The sequence below is a fragment of the Tachypleus tridentatus genome, chromosome 8 (genome assembly GCF_004210375.1).
Source record: "Tachypleus tridentatus isolate NWPU-2018 chromosome 8, ASM421037v1, whole genome shotgun sequence".
Classification (NCBI taxonomy): Eukaryota; Metazoa; Arthropoda; class Merostomata; order Xiphosura; family Limulidae; genus Tachypleus; species Tachypleus tridentatus.
Window position 1 is genome coordinate 44,047,997 of NC_134832.1, and position 20,632 is coordinate 44,068,628.

Genomic DNA, 20,632 nt, shown 5'->3' on the forward strand with positions numbered 1-20,632 from the left:
ATAATACTATATAAAACTAATTAATAAATCCACTTAGAGGAGATATGCAATACTGCTATGCATTTCTGTCATGAAATGTTTCCACTACAGCCATTGAAGATGTTTATAATGGGTATTTTTATGGTTGCATTAACTTTCATTTATAATGTTCACTATTTTTCAATCTTTGTCTAGTTTCGAGGGATCACTGCTGTACCATCCACTTCAGGTCGTCCCGTGACGGGCTCTCAAGAAGGACTTGCACGACCTATGACTGCTGTAAGAGGGGCAGGTTACACTTCAGTAGGTAATAGAGGTAAGATGTATATCTTATAGTAGTGTAAGAAATTGCTCTGACTATTGGGACACACCGTTTTGTGATAGGTATCTAATTTGGCTAAATTTAAAAATATGTATCTAAAACTGTATAGTTGAATAACTGTGAAGGTTAAACACTTTTAATGAGAAATTTGAAGTTCTGGCTTCTGAAGCTTTTAATAATTTTACATTTGGTTTTGAAAGTAATGAAATATTTTGTCATAAGTTGAAGACTGTCTTTTATGTAGTGCAGTATATTTAATGCTCATGAGAACCTGCATGTGACTGAAAAGGTTCATTTTACTGTTCAACATTTACATGTCATCTGTGAGACTCATTACATATTAGATGAAGTCATGAAAATAATTTATAAGCAAAACATCTCTCACACGGACTTCTACACAATTTATATGGCTGATTTCAGATGTATGAACTACTTTAAGTTTAATACTAATGTAACTTTTTAGAATGTTCTCTCTGAAAGCATTGATGCCCCAACAATGTTGAACCTGAATTGTTGTTTATACATCTGAAGTAAGTTGTATATTCAGTTATAAATAATTTTTAACAAAGCAGTGTAACAGTAAATCAGAACTGAAAAATAAGTAATAACATAGTTAATTTTATATGATGGACAAACTAGAAAATATGTTATAAAACAATTCATGGAAGATGACAACCTGTCATTAGAATGTACCTGCTCATCAGGTTGATACCCTCAATGTTATCTTTATTTCTGTCTTTAATGAATGGTCTGTGTTTAAACAGTTTGAGTGTAAAAATCTGTGGAGGAATTGATGAACCTCACACACACTAACTAAGAGTGTGACCTGTATTGGTAAACAATAAATATAGTGGTTAAACCAACACTACTCCACGTAAGCAGCAGTAGTATTCCCAACCTTGCAGATCATGCGTCAATTTAAATCTGTGTGCACACACACACATACCAGATGTTAGATTGTACTGTGGAGGTGTGAGACAAAATTTATGTTACTCTAGTACAGGACTGGGGTTAGGAAGTGGGTAGAAGCTTTGAAAGACTATACGTAAACCAAGTAAATGATTCATGGATCCTTATTACTGATGATGTCACTAAGCTTGTGTAAAGAACACCAGAGGGATCACTACCACATACAGTTTTTTTGCGCCACAAATTTTTTACTGGGGTGACATTTTTGAAATTCAAAATGAACATGCTTTTTTTTCCATTGAAGCACTGTTGTTGCTTGTACTTTTTGAAAATAAGAAATAAAGGTGTAAAAAATAGAATAGTTCTATGGAGATATTTGTAGTAAACTGGAATACTGTTTAGTTTTGGGAAAATATCCATTGAAACAAAATTCATTTTTGAGTTATTTGGGAATCAGAAGTACTCATTATTATTCACATCTATGGCTTTTTTTTTACATATCTGCACTTTTTTCAAATAATTGAATTTAAGTTGTATATTTAAAAAAAAGGCATCTAACAACAGCTTGAAATGTTTTATTTCTCAGCTGTCTGCTTCTCGCTCTTTTGGGGTCAATATTGATGCAATATAACAAATATCACACAATATGGAGTATGCTTAACATCTGGTATCTGCATTTATACATATACTAAAATATGAATGAGCTGCATAGCAAAAGTAGCCATTTCTTTAGATATTCCTGTAAATGTTGTACAGAAAAATGTTAAATGTATTGTGTAGGTTCTGAATCAGAGCATTGGGAAGAATTTTTATTGTCTGTTCAGTGTTAATATTACATGAATGACACATATTTCTGGGTGCAGGAACAAGCTTCATCTTATTTCTTTTTTCAGTACTTACTCCTTCTTCAATACTGAGTCAAAATGATTCATTATTTTATTCTTCCATTGTTAAGAACATTCTTGTCACTTGGTTAATTTACTAGCAATAACTGCAATGAAAAAATACTATATAATAAATATACTGGCTATTCCTTGGATTGTATGTTCATAAAGGATTGATACAAAAGACAAAAATTGTAAAGCTAACTATAATGATTTAAAAAAGAAAAAGAATGTAAGCTTACAAACAAAAAACCTTTATTCCATTATCCCAGTAGTATAAAGTACAAAACCATTATCATGTGCTACATACATTGAGTTTAAAATATATGTTATAATATTTCATAAAATGTGCAGACTAAATAACCATTAATAATAAAATTGTTAATATTTTCGTCTACTATACTTTTATTTTTTCTGAAATGTAAATTTCAAGGTTGATCCGTTTATGTTGCAATTGGACAGATAAGGTTGTGATTAACATAGCTTTTATAAATACAATATTGAGGAAACATAAAGACAGTTGTATGTTTCATAAATATATCAATTATTAATAATCATGGTTTCACCAGTGTATTTGATTTTTTTTTTCAGTTGCATATTTACAACAAAGTAGTGAATTTTTAAGTGTTATGATTGTTTCAGTAAATGTGGTTTCTTAATATTTTAATACAGGTCAGTCTGGAGTTTTTGATCCACTCAATCAGCGTAGCACATCTGTATCACCTCTCCAGTTTAAAGATGAAAATAGGTAGATGAGAAATTTCTGTTTATCAGCTCTTTCCAGGCTAATGTTATATGTAGCATTCTTTCATTCTTTCAGTTTGTTTTTAATGGGCTAGTAGCTTGACATTTTATAATAAATACTAAATATTATTATTACACAATTAATAACTTCCTGTTTTATAGTAAGATCTTTATTATTAAAATAAAGTGACATAATTAGTAGTTGCATATATTTGAAATGAAATGCCTAGTATTAAAACAAAGTAACAGAATTATGAAGTGTTAATTTATTGTAAATTGTGTAGTATTGAAACAAATTAATAGAACTAATCTGTGTTAACTTATGGTAAAAATGTGTAAAATTAAAACAAATTAATAGAACTAATCTGTGTAAACTTATGGTAAAAATATATTGTATTAAAACAAGTTAGCAGAACTTTCAGGTATCTACAGTATAGTAAAGTGTTTTTTTAAATTAAAGTAAGTTGGTTTCACCAGTATAATTTTTTAAAACATTTACTTAAAAGTGCAGTATGTTAAAATCACAGCAAATTGATTGAACCAGAAGCATCATGTAAAGTTAGTTACAAATTTGATAATGAGTTTTTAAGCTCTAAAATTTAGACTGTTTTTAGTCACATTGTTTTCTCCACTTAGTTTTGTCATTTGTCGTTGTACAAACGTTGTAAAATATTGGCAATAAAATAACTAACAAATCAGCTTCCAATTTAGGTTTTTGTGTTATTTTGTGATTCTCTGAATTTTAATCTGAGCATATTAAATAGTCCTGAAGAAAGAGTCAAACAGTTGGAGAAAAAAGTAACAGAGCTAATGGAAGAAAGTTGTTTGGCAGCAGACAGGAAAGAGTTGAAGTTGGTAAGGTTGTATTATACATAGAAACGATTACTTTCATCTACTACTTTTTATTGTTATATATAGCAGACAGGAAAGAGTTGAAGTTGGTAAGGTTGTATTATACATAGAAACGATTACTTTCATCTACTACTTTTTATTGTTATATATAGCAGCAGGAAAGAGTTGAAGTTGGTAAGGTTGTATTATACATAGAAACGATTACTTTCATATACTACTTTTTATTGTTATATACAGCAGCAGGAAAGAGTTGAAGTTGGTAAGGTTGTATTATACATAGAAACGATTACTTTCATATACTACTTTTTATTGTTATATATAGCAGCAGGAAAGAGTTGAAGTTGGTAAGGTTGTATTATACATAGAAACGATTACTTTCATCTACTACTTTTTATTGTTATATATTTTCTTTAGGTGGTGAAGGAAAGTAAATATTGATATTATATTGGTCAATGGAAAAGTAAAGGTACATGTCCAGTTCTTCAAAGTGATATTTAATAAACTTTCAAAATCTTTTCTAAGTGTAGCAAAGAAAAACTTCTAAATGAGTAAGAATAATTAAAAAAGATTATGTGAAGGAATATTGTTGAAAAGAAGATTGAAAAAACTGAATAAGTTAGTGAAATTGGAAGAAAATTAATAAACCTGCTTTCTGGCTAGAAGATTGTTCAAGAGTAAAAGGGCTATTTTCTGCTCCTCGTGTATATAATTAAAAATAATGTTTTATTCCTTTGGTAATGTAGTATATATGTATATGCTATGTATAAAGGATTTATAAAATATTGCATTTAAACAATTCAGTAATGATGTTTTAACTTGTTAAAATAACTGAAGCATGTTGCTTTGGGGTTAACAAAAAGGCTCTTTTTCTGTATTTGCTAAAATAACAATTTACATAAGTGTTTGATCTCTCAGGTGTTGGTAATACATTTAACCTCTTATCACCTTCACCATTTTTAAACCCCTTCTGTGCATAACACTAAGTTATATTCAAAATTTAATTAAACCACTTTAATGTAAATTTATTTTAATGGAATTTTAAAGGAATTTTTTTTCAGAAATTAACAGTTCACTTAAGTTAAAATTTGTTAAATTTAAAGTAAGAAAATCATTTAAATATAGAATTGCCAACCATGGATCTGTTTTTACAAAGATTAAAAAAAAGTGAAGGATTGGAATATTTAGTACATAAAAAAAGGAAATTGAAGAACTTAGAAGTTTGAAAAAGACACTTTGAAAATTAGGAATGAAAATTTATTAGAGAAGGAAGAGTTAAAACATGGTTGAACTTTCTAAATTACAGGATTAAAAAAATACTCTACAGTGGTTGCCAACATTACTATAACTAGCAGTAGAATTCCAAGAAGTTTAGTTTTTGAGTATTGAACAAACACCTTGTTGGTTCCAAGTGATTCATTGTCTACAATTTTAGGATTCAGGAAACAACTCATTCCTTCTTTATGTGTCATGCTCATGAACTAATGGAAAATATTAAGACCAAAAAATTTAAAACAAGATTCACATCATTATTAGACTTTGTCAGAAAGTACTTTATGATTAGTATGTATAGCAATGCAAATGTATGTGTGTGTTGGGCTAAGGATTCTTCTACAGTACATGCTTGTGACTTTTTGGTGATAAATTCAATGAAAAATGAACATTCTGCATTCCACTTGTTTTTAAAATAACATATATTTTCAAACAAGTTAAAAATATCTACAAAAACCTTAACACTATTGAGATCATTGTTGTATTTTAAACACTACAGTTCTCTTCTTTTTATCAAAATTCCACTTAGACTAATTCATTTCTTTAGGATTCAGTTGACAAACTGGTTTTCTAACTTTCTTTGACCAAACTTCTCTTTCTTGTGACTCTTGCTCTCTCTCTTTCTGCTCATCTGGTCACAGCTATTTATATATCTACAACTTAGACTTTATAAATTTCAGTAGCCTGGCATCAGTGAGTTACAGACACAAGGTTTGAAAATTTTGACATCAAAGAGCTACGAACACAAAATAAATAAATTAATAATACCTTCATTAAACAGTCTTTTATATCTGAGAGACTTTGTGTTACATTGGAAGTTATTTCCAATTTATAAAATGTCTTAAAATCTATATGTTATCCAAATTGTCATTATAAAATAACAATTTTAATTTTTGGTAACTTCTGCAAATAGCAACATGATACCCAAGTACTTATATGGTCAAATTACAAGTTAAAAATGGTATTGTAAGAAATATAATATTGTGTTGTGCCACTGTTATGTACGTGGTAATCCTATATCTGCTCATTGATATTCTAATTCTACCTCTATACTTTTCAAACCATTTTTTAACTTTATTCTTCTTTCTAAAAAGTTGGTCTCCACAAATAGTAAATGACAAGAAAGTTACAGAAGCTTAGAAATACAACTGTTGATTCACTTCTTATCTGATCTGAGTTTCAAGATCCTAATATTTTGTCATACAAAAGAGTGGTTAGCTTCTGTACTTCAACAGCTGTTTGAGAGATGCTCAAAGTTGGATTCCAATATTGGTCTTGCTTTCAAATACATTTTAGTTCATTCACTATGAGAATCTTTTTCTATGCATGTCATGAGGTTTTAATGAATTACATACAAAATTTAATTAAACTGCTTCAATAAATTTGTTATACAAATGTATCCAAATTTTTGTAGTGTATAAATTTTAAGCTCATAATTTTATATGGTAATATTTTAAAAAATCCTAAATTTCTACTAGTATAATAATTGTGACATTTTCTCTCTAAGTGTATTCCCTGTGTTTTAATTTATTTACCACCTCTCCAAGAACTATGAAAGCCAACATAAATTACACATTATAATGTTGTCATAGCTCAGGCAAATTTTAAATTTTATATTCTTCAATATTATTTAGTTAAAGAGCCATCAATTGAAAATATCAGACTTTCTTTTCTTACCCACATATCACATCATTTCTTTAAGAAATTGCCAATAGTTCTCTCTTATTTAGGTCCAGCATGGCCAGGTGGGTTAATGCATTCGACTCATAATCCGAGGGTCGCAGGTTTGAACCCCTGTCACACCAAACATACTTGTTCTTTCAGCCGTGGGGGCATTATGATGTGACGGTCAGTCCCATTATTTGTTAGTAAGAGAGTAGCTTAAGAGTTGGCAGTGGGTGATAATGACTAGCTGCCTTCCCTCTAGTCTTACACTGCAAAATTAAGGACAGCTAGTGCAGATAGCCCTTGTGTAGCTTTGCGCAAAATTGAAAAACAAAACAAACAAACAAACAAACAAATTATCTTATTTACGACCAATAGGAGGCCAAGGTCTGTTGAATAACATGTTATATTTTGTACAAAGAATTGTCTGTTTTGTTTCCATTTCAAACTTTATTACTCTGGGAAAAGCATTAGTGAGTATAGTTGAATTTTTAAAAGCTCTTGTCTCAAAATTATAGGGCCAGAAAAACTGGTATAGTTATGGGAAATTACTTTTTGCATGTAACTATTCTGTGTTCTGTGGTGCACTAGTCAATTAAATAAAAAATATTTAGTGTAGTAGTACCATTAGTTTAAAAAGTATGGTTAAGTTTCATCAACAGCAAAAGAAAAATATCCAGATAAGTGTTATCTTTCATGTTTTTCATATGTATTCTTTTTTGATATTATACAAGTAACTAAAATGTAAAAACTAGAAACTTTTAAGGTAGATTAGGTAAAGAACAGAATGATGGTAATAATCAATTTTTTAAAATGCTTATGCATTATTTGATTCAATAGGATAATGTGAGCTGGGTGTCCACCAAGTGATTTACAAATTTTGTGGTAGGAATATCAGTTAGCCACAGTTCAAAGGGCAATAAAACAATAAAAGTTAATTAAAAACAGATATACACTGTTATGACTTTATAGCTATTCAGGATACACAAATGTTGTTTCATGTTACAATTTGAAGTCATTCTATTCTACAAATAAAAATTGGGTAATTTAACTTAAAATTTTTTTTTCTGTGTTAATAAGGTCAATCAAATTGACCAATTTTGTATAGAGTTAAGGTAAAGAAAGTAACTATACAATTTTTTCTGGAAAAAAAATGTTTAAATTTATTTAGAAGGTTTTAAAGATTATGGAAATTAAAATTGAAATTTTTCAGATGAAGAAGTTTAATTTTAACTTCAAAGTAACTTTATACTCAGAGCATTAAACTCCTTATATTCATGGAGAAATGTTTAGTGAAAATACTTTATTAAAAAATCTGATATTTGTTCGTAATTGACTCTGAATAATTACTGAAAGTTTATGAACCTCCACAAAGTATATTAAAGCTATGGTGTGGAAACTACAAAGATCAATTAGGGGTCATAATTATACTGAGCCCACAGAGAGAGAGAGTTAAAGACTGTTCATTTTACAGTTATGAGAGAAATAAATGTGAGTTCTGTTGAGATTTACTAATAAGATTCTGTGATGCATATATATATATATATATAAACAGCCAAGACATTTCCAGTAATTGTCTTTTATATGTTTGTTTAATAAAACTAGTGCATTTTAGCCATCAGTGTAAATAAAAGGCTGTTGAACTAAAGGATGTTTTTCAAATAAGTACATGAAAAGAAAAATTAGATTTAGTCAATCCATTGTGAATTGATCTATTTGTATAGTCCTTCTACTTTCTATAAATAAATAAATAGACCTCTTTAACTGAAAATCATCAGGATTCCCTAACATGTTAGTCATTTTATCTCATCGTTAGGCTGCAACCATACATAAATATTTGACTGTAGATTTCTTAAAGTTATGTGTACAGGCTCAGTTGTTCTGTAATCACAAATGAATGTAGAATTTCAGGGAAGGTGAAATTATAGGACATTTAATTATTTTTCATTTAGGCATTAGATAAAGCAAAAGAAGCAGCCTCCAAGGAGCGAGCTCTGACTAGACTGAGAGACCAGTTAACTACTGAAGTGCCACCCAACATGGATTTGACCTATTGTGTCAGTAATACATCATATTATATAATTGAAATGTGTATTCCTAAAGCAAAACAAAGCATGAAATTAATACCAGAATATCTAAATACTTTTGGAAATTTTTCAAACTCCATCTAAGCAGACAAGTTTAATTTATAATACAGTGTGTTATGTTTGATTTTAGGAGAACTATGAATGAGATATTTAACTTGTAATTTAGAATGAGCCAGGATGAGAATACTTATCTTTTTTTAGAATTCCCATATACTTGTACCCAAGAACATGCTATAGGGTTTTTTTTAATGAAGATACTGATCAAATTTAGGGTCTGAAATAACTGTCATGATACCTTATGCAGTGTCCTAACTATATAGAGAAAAGCTAGCAAGGAGCTAGCATATGGTGCTGTTGTATGTTATACGAAGTCAGTTTGATAGGACTCCACAAATTTACCTTGATAAAAACAATTTTGAACACTATTTATTAAGTTTTGTTGACATTCCATGACCCATAAAGCATAGAGAGTTGTTAGTAGAGCAAAGAGTTCAAATAAAAGCTTTACATGATGCTGGTTTGACTTTCTGACAAATTGCTGCAGACTCTAAATGCTCCCCAAGCACTGCCAAGTACATCCTAGACTGTGAGATTGAGACAGATGGATTCGAAAACAGGAAAGGAAGAGGCAGAACACCTGAGCTCAATGATACTGATGTTAAGTATCTTGGTTTATGCAACCTTCAAGACTGAAGGAAGACTGCCATTGATCTAAAGCATGAGACAAACAATCATGTACCAAGTTATAGAAAAAACAAAAAAGAGTCCAGATTTACAGTATCAAGAAGACTCAACAAGAATGGAATATTTGATTGTGCATCTGTTAAAAATTCTTTACTTTGATCCCCTGATATTGTCAAGAAACTGAAATTGTTTAAAAAGTACAAAACTGAACTTGATAATTGGAAAAGGGTGTTATGGACAGATGAGTCCAAGTGTGAAATATTTGGTTCAAAGCAAAGGTTTTGTATCTAGTGGAAGAAAGGTAAAAGATACATACCTCAATGTATAGCACCTGTCATGAATCATGGGGATGGCAGTGTGATGGTTTGGGGGTAATGTTCTCCTGAGGCAACAGTGGATATTTCCAAAATAAATGAAGTAATGTACCATTACAAGTACCTTGAGGTACTTATCAGTCATATAAATTATTTTTGAATTATTAGCTTTATATATATATATACATATGTCATAAATTAAATTTCCTAAGCTGGCCAAACCTCATGAAATGTTATTGGGATTATAGCCTGAATGTGTGTGTGCACTAGACACTGTAATTTCCTACATGAAACTGTTGTTGTTCTGGTCATGAAGATAAGATATTTCGTGAACATGTTAGTCTTTCATTATTTCTATAATGTATTCATATTCATCTATCAAGATATTTTCCAATGTACATTATTACACCAGACATCCTAACTGTACTTCTTTTAAAGATGTCTATAAAATAGTTTGTACTTAAATTAGTTGATGTTATTGTATTTATAGGTGCTTTTCAACTTAGCTATCCAGTATGCTGCCAATGAAATGAACACAGAAGCTTTAAACACCTATCAGTTGATAGTGAAAAATAGACAGTTTTCTAATGCAGGTAAAGAGATCTTTGTGGTGTGTAATAATCCAATATTAGATAATGCATGTGATATTTCACTGTTGTTGTATGTGAAAAGCCTCATTATAAGAAGTTTACAACAGATAAAAGTGAAATGTTATTTATGGTTTTATTAAAATCCTGTATTGGGCCAAGAGTTTTAAAATATTGTCAGTTTTACTGTGTATTACTATCAAAAGTGTTCTATTTTTTAACAGTTGTGAATAATTAATACATTGAATATATTTATACTTTAAATATTGTATATGATAATGTTTCACATTCAGAGATGACAAATGAAACCCAAAACATAAATGCAGTATTACCTTTGGAGCTGCTTCAAGAACTTTATATATGTTAAATAATTAAGTGGATACATCTTAGAAAGAAATAATATCTTCAGGAAAGGACAAACAGACTGAAATCATACAAATCAGTTAATATTAACTGTGAAATTTGAGAGAGGCACTAATTCTGAAACATAATTTTAACTCATTTCTACTTGTTGAGTAAAGTTACAAAAAATGAACCATTAAATTTTCAATCCTTGTCAGATGTTTTTTCATTATTTATTTGTTGTTTCTTTTATTAACACTCTTGCTACAAGCATTCTGTTATGTGCATGTGATGAGGGTTTACTGTAATTAAGTTACCTTCTTATCATGGCATTCAAATATACTTGGCATAGAATCATAGTGAATGATCCAGGTATTAATATTGTATAAGCTTTAAGTTCTTATTTTTATAAGACAGTATTTGAAAAAAAAATTCAATTTTTCCTAGTATGATATTCAGATATTTGATCTCTAGTTATCTTATTTTTAATATTTTTACTTCCCATCTGAGAAGCATGTAAAGTATTCATTAGTGGAATTTATTTATGAGGTTTTACAGATTATGCAAATAAAATTTGAGATTTTTAGGTTAAAGAAAAGTATTTTTAATCTTAGCATGAAAAATCATTTTACACCCACAGTAGTAAAAAAAATGTGACTCCATATATTCAAAGAGAAAATTTTAGTGGAAATACTTCTTTAAATTTTTTTTTTTAAACAAATGACTCTTAAGGCTTATTTAAAGCTTGGAAAATTTTTGAAGATACACAAAACAAATTGGAATTTATAGTATGGAAACTAAAGGTCAGTTTAGGGTCAATTTTTAGGTTGAACTGACTGAACATGTAGCTAGAGAGTTAAATAGAAAATGCAAGTAAATTACTTTAGAAGCAATACTCTTAAATTGAAAACAAGTGTATTTTGTTCTCTATAAAGTTAGCTCACATATGTCAAAGTTATACATGTGGATATATGTTTTGTCTTACATGTTGGCTAAAGAAAGAAAAAAATCTTTAGCAACATAAAAAATAATAAATTGTCATGTTTATATTACCAATTGGAAAGGATAAAATTTTTTTATACATGTACATTTTATGGATATAGTAATCCTCTACTACCAGTTCTAAAACTGAATCATCCAAAAATTGGAAAAAAATGTAACACCAATATTATTAAAATATAAATATTACCTGCACTTTTCTTCTTCTTCTTGTGAAACAAATATCAATTACTTAAAAAAATTGTTTTGCCAATTATAAATTTTAAAAAATGATGTAGTTCCCAAATACCTGAAAAATGTTGTAACTAATAACCTTCTTTACATGTATTATTTATTCAAGTATCAAGAAAAATGCATGGAAATTGTAATTTGATTGATCTAGTATTTCTTTAAGATGTGATATTTGTTACTTTAGGTCCTTAGAGCATTGATTAAATCTCCAGTACAAAGAAATAAAAATTCATAATTTCTTGTTTTGCATGTTATTGTCAGGTTTTATCTTACATACAGGGAGAAATACTATATGTAACTGTGTAAAATGAACTTTTAACAAAATAAATTCACTTTAATAACAGCTTACAAACACTTGTAATGTATTCATTATGAAATCATAATACTTGTAGTCAGATTGAAAAACTATGTCCACTCTTGGGTAAGATAAGTAAACAATGTTGCAGCATGGAAAATTGTCCAATTTTAATTTTTAGTAGTTTTCACTGAAAATGTTTAGATGAAGTTGGAAATGAATGCATGTATTTTTTATTCTTTGTACTAGCATGTGCATATATTTTTTAATTATCATAATTATATACATAATTTGATATGATCTTTATGTTATGTGTAACTTTTAAATATAAGTATCAGATGTTGTTTTATAATTAGGACGGCTAAAGGTTAATATTGGGAATATCTACTTTCAAATGGGAAGTTATCCAAAGGCTATCAAGTTTTATCGAATGGCTTTGGACCAAGTTCCTACAACTCACAAAGATCTAAGGTGAGTTTTTAGATTAAATGTATAAACTCAGATTAATTGTATGAGTACATAACTTTGTTACAATTTTTATGAAGATCAAATGATAAGTTGTAAATACATTATTTGAATAATTTTCTGTATGGTGTGAACAGTTTTCTAAAACATATCATTATAAACTATATTTCAATCTTGTAATTTGATTGTTAGCTACCAAGGGCTGTGGGTCATAAAGTTGAAGTTAGGTTCAACAGGTTAAATGATATGTACAAAAAATGTTTTAAAGACTTACCATCGTATTTTATAGTAATTCAAGTAATTTATAGATTGTAAATACAAGAGTCAATGAAGTGCCATGAAGATAGTTAAGAAATAGAGATTTATCACTAGCTAGTAAAATAAATTAGTCACTGTGTTTTCATTTTAAGTGAATTATTTAAGTCATGAATATTGAATCAGTTTGCACAAGTAAGTTGATTTTTATGTCAGTGTGGAGCAGTTAGCATCATACAAGTTACCCAAATGTTCAAGCTAGGAAAATGATGTACATCATTATCATTTATGTAGACTGCACTTTGAATTATTTTCAGCAGACAATTTTAAAATACCTACAAATGAAAGAACAAGATTATTACAATATGTTAGCCAGTTAACAATATGGGATAATAAAATATTTTTGTATTTAAATACAAATATAAATTTATGATTGCTTTAAAGTAAAATTGCACGTCTGTTAATTTTGTGAGAATTTAAACCTATTGTAGTCATTTTTTAGTTTTTTTTTTATTGTTTGGAATAATCAAACACAACAAAACACATTTGTGAAAATGCTGAGTTCATCTTAGTTATGTTTTAGTGTACAATTTCATAGTGATTAAGATAAATTAATTAGAGCTGTGTTAGGGTAATAAAAAAAATACATTTGTAGGTGTGACTTTGTGATTAATGTGCCAGACTATGGATTTGACGGTCCATGGTTTGCATGTTTTTACTCTACAAGTTACAGCATTGGTATCATCATGAGAGTGAAATCAAATTCTATTATTCAATTAGAATAGTCCAAGAGGTTTCAATCATTGATGACTGGTGCAAATAGCCCTTGTGTTTCTTTGCACAAATATCTAAAACAAGCCAATAAAATTTAACATTTGTTATACTAAATTCATTCACAGTTAGTTTTTGGAAAAAAAAATGCACTGATTAATTTTTGAAACAAAATTCACAAACCTTGATGAATTATGCTGTAGGTTTAACGTAAATAAATATTTTATCATCTGTTTTCTTTTTCCCATCATATATTCATTGAGGCTTTCCTTTGTCTTAGGATAAAGATAATGAAAAACATAGGATTGGCATTTGTTAAGCTGGGTCAGTTTACTGATGCCATTACATCCTTTGAATACATCATGGCTGAAAAAGCTGATTTTCAAACTGCATTGCATCTTATTCTCTGTCACTATTCTCTTGGAGATCGGGAGAAAATGAAACGAAGTTTTCAGAAATTGCTGGAAATTCCTCTGGAATATGTGGATGATGATGATAAATACACAACAACTTTGGTAATGTGATAATAAGTTTATTATTTTTGATCAAAATGTGTATTATTTAAATAACCTAAATATTTACCATTGTACTAATGTGAAAATTAAACTGTTATTATTTTACCTAAAAACACAAGTACTCTTAAAATACATGTGGTGCATGTGTAAGAGTAAAAATTTCTAGGAAGTGTTGATTTTATAGTTGATAATGTATGTCAATTAAATCTTACTTTACAATGCTACAATTTTAAACTTACAAATAACTGTCCCTGAAGTTAAAAAACAAACTGTTTTTAATATTTTGTTTATTTGTTCAAAGTGCAAAAAGTTTTGTATTTTTTGTTTACTTTCACAATAAAGACTTTGTATTTTGATGTCCTCCTAAGAATAAGGTCATAAAATACTCTATAAATTGTCTTTTATCTTTTTTGTTACCAGTGATTTACAGTTCAACTTTTCTGCTAGCTAAGTCTTTGCATACTTTACAGTAGAGTTGTCCCAGATATTTGACTATGAACAGTTGTTATTTATCACTTTAATACTTTTTTTTTAAATTTTAAAACTATAACAGTCAATTTAAGGTCATGAACTCCACAGGTTTGACCAAGTCCATAACAGAAGTGTTAAGAAACAATTAAGATGCTTATCTTTTGAAGATGTTAGCTAATGATAAATAAAAATTATTAGCTTTCTTATTTACTATAAAGTTTTTATTTTATAAAACCATAAATTCATTTTAATTAGAAAAATACTGCATAGTTTTACTTTGTTTGCAATCACTAGTATGCAATAACAAATATCTTTTTACCAAATCCAAATTATAAGAAGACTATGTTTCTTTTTAATCAGAAGATTTCATTTAATATATTTAATAAGTTATATATATATATAATACTTATAATTTATACATAATAAGTTATAAATATATCCAGTGTTGTATTTATTTATACTTTTTTCATTTATGATGACAATTTTATTTCCAGTTTAGGCCCAATATAGTACAAACAAGAAGTAATACAGCAGCCTCGAAGGTGAAATAGAACTCACTATGTTCAAGTACAACATGATAAAGCATGCTTTTTGTGAGCTGTAAAAAAAAGTCATCATAATTGGTAATTAAAGTTGAAGTTGTTCACAAACAACTTTTCTTTTGACAATGTATCAAGAAGCTAAATCTTTATCACTTTGTTCCAATCTCTACACTCATCTTTGCTGAACTGAAACTATTTACAGTTGAAAAGAATTGAAAAGAGCTTTCTCAAGCTGTGGTATAGGCAACTGCACTGTACCATGAAAACTGAGGTTTAGAAACAGTAATTGGAAAAAAATTGACAAAACTAATTATTCATGTTGTAATGACAAATTATAAATTTGTTTATAAATTAAATACATTTTTCTCTTATATAAAAAATGCATAATTTGTAGTTCTTGTCATTGTTTTGACAACAAGCCTATTTTCTGTAATTTTTTTGATCCAGTAGTGGAATGTTTTGCTTGAAGTAACTTCACCAATCTGTCTGTGGGAAAGTTAAAATAGTTAACGTGTGCTGTTTATCGTACTGTGCCTAAAGTCAGCCTTTTATAGGTGAGACATAGCAACTGTGACTGTTCTGGTTCTGGAATTGTTTAAAATGCTTCATCTTTTCTACCAGGTAGGTGATCCACACTTAAAATCATGTATATTTATCTAAATAGTGACCAGCATGTTTTGCATAGCATTATTTTATTATTTCAGGATGATCCCCATGCTAACCTGATACTGGAGGCCATTAAGAATGATTCTCTTAGAAAGTACGAAAGGAAAAGGTAATAACAACTTTAAAAGCAACATTGTTTATAGGTAGTTTTATTTTACTGTTTTTTTATTTGTATTTATTTATCAACCTTATTTCTGTATTATTTTAATGCTCTAAAATATTCTTATGATACTGATTAAGAAACTTTTTTTTTGTTGTTCTTATCAACTATGTTTTGGTTTATTAGGATTCAAGAAGCAGAATGTATTATTTTAACAGCATCCAAACTAATTTCACCAGTTTTATCCAGTACTTTTGCTGAAGGGTATGAATGGTAAGTTTGAACAAAAAGTGATAATTTCATGTATCATATAAAAAGATGTAGTAAAATATTTCTATAAATGGGTTTTAAATCAATCAGTGTGAATTATAGAATATCTCCTGTACTCTGTATATAATTACAAAATAAACCTGTTTCAAGTCTACCTGTGGCTTATGTATAGGTGTTGCTCACATTGTTTTTTTTTTTGATAATTTTATTTTGAGACATTCATAAGAAATTAATGTTCTGAGCTGTTCAAGGTTAATATCCTACTTCATTACATTATTAGTTGCAGTCAGATCATTATAGTTTGTTTTGTGAACAAATCTTTAAGCATGAGACATGATTATTTTGTTATGTTTTTCAAATAAGTCTCTAAAATAGATTGGATTTTGTATCAATAAACATGGTAAGGAAACTTAAAGAAGGTTTATGAATTCACTCTGCCTAATAAATGCTGACATAAGCAGCTTTGTGGTTTTACTTAAAGCTATTTTCTTTTGCTCAGTTTTTTAACTATTTTGACTTTTATAAACTGATGGAGAATTGTGTAAAGTCACAAAGCTGTTTCATAGGTTTATTGTGAAGAATTTTTTTTGGGCATGGTCAGTAAAAAGGAATTTGCTGCTTCATAATGAAACTTCTATTTCATCCATCCAAGTTGACCTGGTAGTTTTCACACAAATATACAAATAATTACAGTAAAGTATTTTGTAGTAAAGATTTATCCATGAATTTCCAAAGCCTTTACTAAGTCAGAGTGAAAGGCGATATTTTTGCTAAGAATAAAAATACATTTATTCATCTTAAAGTTTGCACATTTAATGTGCATTACCTCTAGGACCTTCTTGGTGAATGTCAAACATTTTTTAAAGGTAAAAGTTTATATTTTATCTGTTGTTTTTTTGTTGTTTTTGTTGTTTAACCCTAATGCTAACTATAGCTAAATGTAAATGTACAGTAAAATGGAATTTTCAAAATTATGAAATTGATGTAAGCAGTAGTTCTTTGAGTACAGCATCCTGTGAAACTTTGTTTTCTTGTGCTTAAATATTTAATTTTTCATGTCTGTTTAATTTTAATTATGTGGTTTTGTTTTCTGGCTTGTACCATCATGTACTTTATTCATCCTGGAAAGCAACACATCACAGTGGAAATACATGAGTAGTTTTGTACACCAGTATATTCCATAGTGCACTTAAACACATACTTAAATACTCCTGCCTTTCTTCCATAAGTTTATTGTTAAAATAAAAAAAAAAATTGCATTCTTTTCAAACATGCATCTTGGGAAAAAAAGTAATACATCACTCACTGAGATAGGATGTACAAAAACAATTATAATTTAACTGGCTTTTTTTAAATAATGTAGAAGTAGGTTAAAAATATTGTTAATTTTATGAGCATCACCTGTGCTTACACATACAACAACAATATCTGTCAGGGTATTTAGAAAATGTTGTATAATATAAATGAGTGCTACAAATAGAACAAACCCAACAAAGGAAAAAGTTTTCAAATTATCATCACAATATTGTGCCTTTCCTATCTAGAAAGTCATTAAAGACTTATTATTTAATTTTTGTATTACATATTGGTCTATAGAAGACATTTTAACACTAAAAATAAATTACCTTAAAATATCAAGATACTTTTGTTTTTCGTTAATTGAACTTTCAGTGCTTTGCTTTACAGTTTCTTTTGATTTGTGTTTTAGTGGAATACTCCAGAAGAAGCTATAAAGCAAAACATGGAGTGTCTAATTAAGTGAAAACAACAATTTGTATTCTAAGGTCATTCATTTCTAATATTAAAATTAAAGATGTTTATTAAAGTACAAAAGTTTTAAGTTTCTTTTCTGTTTAGGTGTGTGGACCAAATCAAATCATCTCCGTACAGTGAACTTGCAAATGACTTGGAAATCAACAAAGCTGTAACATATTTGAGGAAAAGGGAATTTACTCAGGTTGGCATCTTTATATATATAAAATTTTAGTCATTGCCTTTTATAATGGAACTAGTTTTATAGAAAACATGTTAAAAATAAGTTACAGGGCTTTTTCTACCTGGTAATATTTATAGTCATTGATGCAAAAACATTTTTAGAAAGCATTTCATGCCTTTTCTTTTTGTGTAAATAAAGTTTTCAATTTCATCTTCTGTTTAGAATAAATAATCCTAACCTACAGCTTGAAAAAGAAAACAAAATCTCCATAGATATTTATAAATATGTAAAGCTGAAATTTCAAGTCACAGTTGAAAGTTAAGAGTTGTGTTTCTTTTCTAAGTATCAAATTTGATCATAAATTTGTGAAGGTATTTGTTTTGTGTTTAATGTTATATTTGTAACTAAGAACTTTTGGGGTAACTTATGACTTCAGTGCCATGAAATTTAAAATCTGTGGTTCACCAGAAAAGATGATATGTTACAATAGAGTATTTTATCACATGATTGTATATAGCAGGTGACACACACTACAGTAGCATATTTTAGCACATCATTTCACAAGGTAAAATATGTTCCAGCATCTGTTGCTCATACTCTTAAACACTTTTAGAAAATTTAAGTGCTGGTAATTTTGATCACTGTGTTGTTTCAGTTGATCATAGTACCCGCTAATTAAAACCTGGCAAATGCTTTTAATAAGAGTGAACTAAGATCATCATATAGTAAGTTCAAGAAACATTCACACTTTAAAGACTCGTTGTTCGAGTCATCATTTGCAAGTTATTTCTTGCATCTAGCTTTATATCACGTGATCAATAACCGTAGTTATATCTTATAATTTAAATGAGAGTATTTTGAGATTTAGTGAGTATAAAAACTGCTGTTAGAGTAAGTTATGGCATCTTTGGTGTGCAGAGTTATAACGAGGCAGTGTAATGATGTCAGTGTAATACTATAATAGACATCCAACATATTTGAGAGAATCTCTTGCTATTATATAATTAATAACATAATTATCTCTGAATCTAAAGTAATGAAATACAATTTCATTATTCTATCACAGAAGTATTGTTGAAACAACAAAATCATTTATTATGAGTTGAAAGTAAAGACATAAATACCTCATATAGCATTCAGAAGTCATTAAATATTATAATACTACAAAATAATGCATTTCCTCACTTTTTGAGGGTACATTTATTGCTTTTATCTGACAAGTTATTTCAGACAATATTGAATTTCTCAGTACTGTAAAGCTTCCAAGAAATTAGTTTTGCATCAAAATGCTGAGTCACAAAGTGTAAGATGAATAATAATGTGACTTGTTATTTTTTGTGCATTGTTATAGTGAAACAGATTTATGACTTTGAAAATTCAAGTATTTATGTATTGTTTGTGTATGTGCTAATAAAATCATCCATTGATTTTTAACCTTAAAATTTATTGTCATGCCTTTTTAAGGCAATTGACACTCTGAAGCTGTTTGAGAAGAGAGAAACCAAGGTTGCCAGCACAGCTGCCACAAATCTATCTTTCCTATACTACCTGGTAATCACTTTTATTTGGAACTATTTATTGAATAAGTTATTTTAAAGTATAGAATCTTTCATATTGTTAGATATTTAGATGTTCATTTGGTTTAATTGTTCTATTGGTTTTTGGTTTTTCATTCTTTTAATAGTAGTTCTAATGAAGAATACTAAATGAAATCTATATCTTAGATAGAGACTGTTTCTTTCCTATTCTAACTTATGGAGTGGTTGTGATGTGGGTGGCAAATACACTTTTGGAGAATTGACCTTATAATAATAATTAATGTTTTTCAGATATTCTGCTGCTTTAACTCTCTAAATTAGAAGACTAGCCCTCTATCCTGTACATTTATAATCTGTCTGAAGGGTACAGTTATCTTGTCCTTGTTTCTTCTTCACTTTGTTACATGTTTAGTACAGTCTCTCTTTATTTTTTAAGCCCTATTTTGATATACATACCTGAAAGTTATCAATTTACCTGAGAATATCACATGGTTATCTGTTAGTTACTGTCTTATTAAAATCTTTAAATTATATAAAGTTTACAGAATCATGTACAAATGTATGTTTTTAGTTTATATCTTAAAAGAGAAAGCAATGGTAGTTATTTTATCTAAGCATCTTTGTGTTTCAGCAAAATGACCTAACACAAGCTGACAAGTATGCCGAGGATGCTATTATTGCTGATCACTATAATGCAGGAGGTGATTTATTTATTTACTTTTTACAGTGTTTTGCTTCTTGTTGTATGGCACATGAGATCATATTAAAAATATTCATTTCTTCAGTATGAAAACATCTAAGAACTATTGATCCAGTAATGTTTGGTTGTTGTTTTGAGTTACTAGTGCAGGACTTTCAACTTTTAGGTCAGTTGTTTTAATATTAATGTACACTGAATTTAAAATACCTGAAAATTTCTTTTTCAGAATCAGCTGATCCC

The 20,632-nt window shown here is 28.7% G+C and overlaps 1 protein-coding gene across 5 annotated transcripts in view; it reads left to right on the forward strand.

Annotated features, from left to right (window-relative positions):
• nompB (intraflagellar transport protein 88-like protein nompB) overlaps window positions 1-20,632 on the forward strand; it is a 63,978-nt gene that overhangs the window by 21,061 nt on the left and 22,285 nt on the right. For 4 of the 5 annotated variants that reach the window (XM_076448673.1, XM_076448670.1, XM_076448671.1 and 1 more), the window contains exons 6-17: window positions 175-295; window positions 2,767-2,842; window positions 3,603-3,693; window positions 8,577-8,681; window positions 10,200-10,302; window positions 12,520-12,634; window positions 13,935-14,169; window positions 15,887-15,957; window positions 16,135-16,221; window positions 18,076-18,175; window positions 19,619-19,705; window positions 20,324-20,393. In XM_076448673.1, coding sequence (XP_076304788.1) covers window positions 175-295; window positions 2,767-2,842; window positions 3,603-3,693; window positions 8,577-8,681; window positions 10,200-10,302; window positions 12,520-12,634; window positions 13,935-14,169; window positions 15,887-15,957; window positions 16,135-16,221; window positions 18,076-18,175; window positions 19,619-19,705; window positions 20,324-20,393 — 1,261 coding nt within the window. The remainder of the gene's footprint in view (window positions 1-174; window positions 296-2,766; window positions 2,843-3,602; window positions 3,694-8,576; window positions 8,682-10,199; window positions 10,303-12,519; window positions 12,635-13,934; window positions 14,170-15,886; window positions 15,958-16,134; window positions 16,222-18,075; window positions 18,176-19,618; window positions 19,706-20,323; window positions 20,394-20,632) is intronic. The other variant, XM_076448674.1, reaches the window with a different exon arrangement.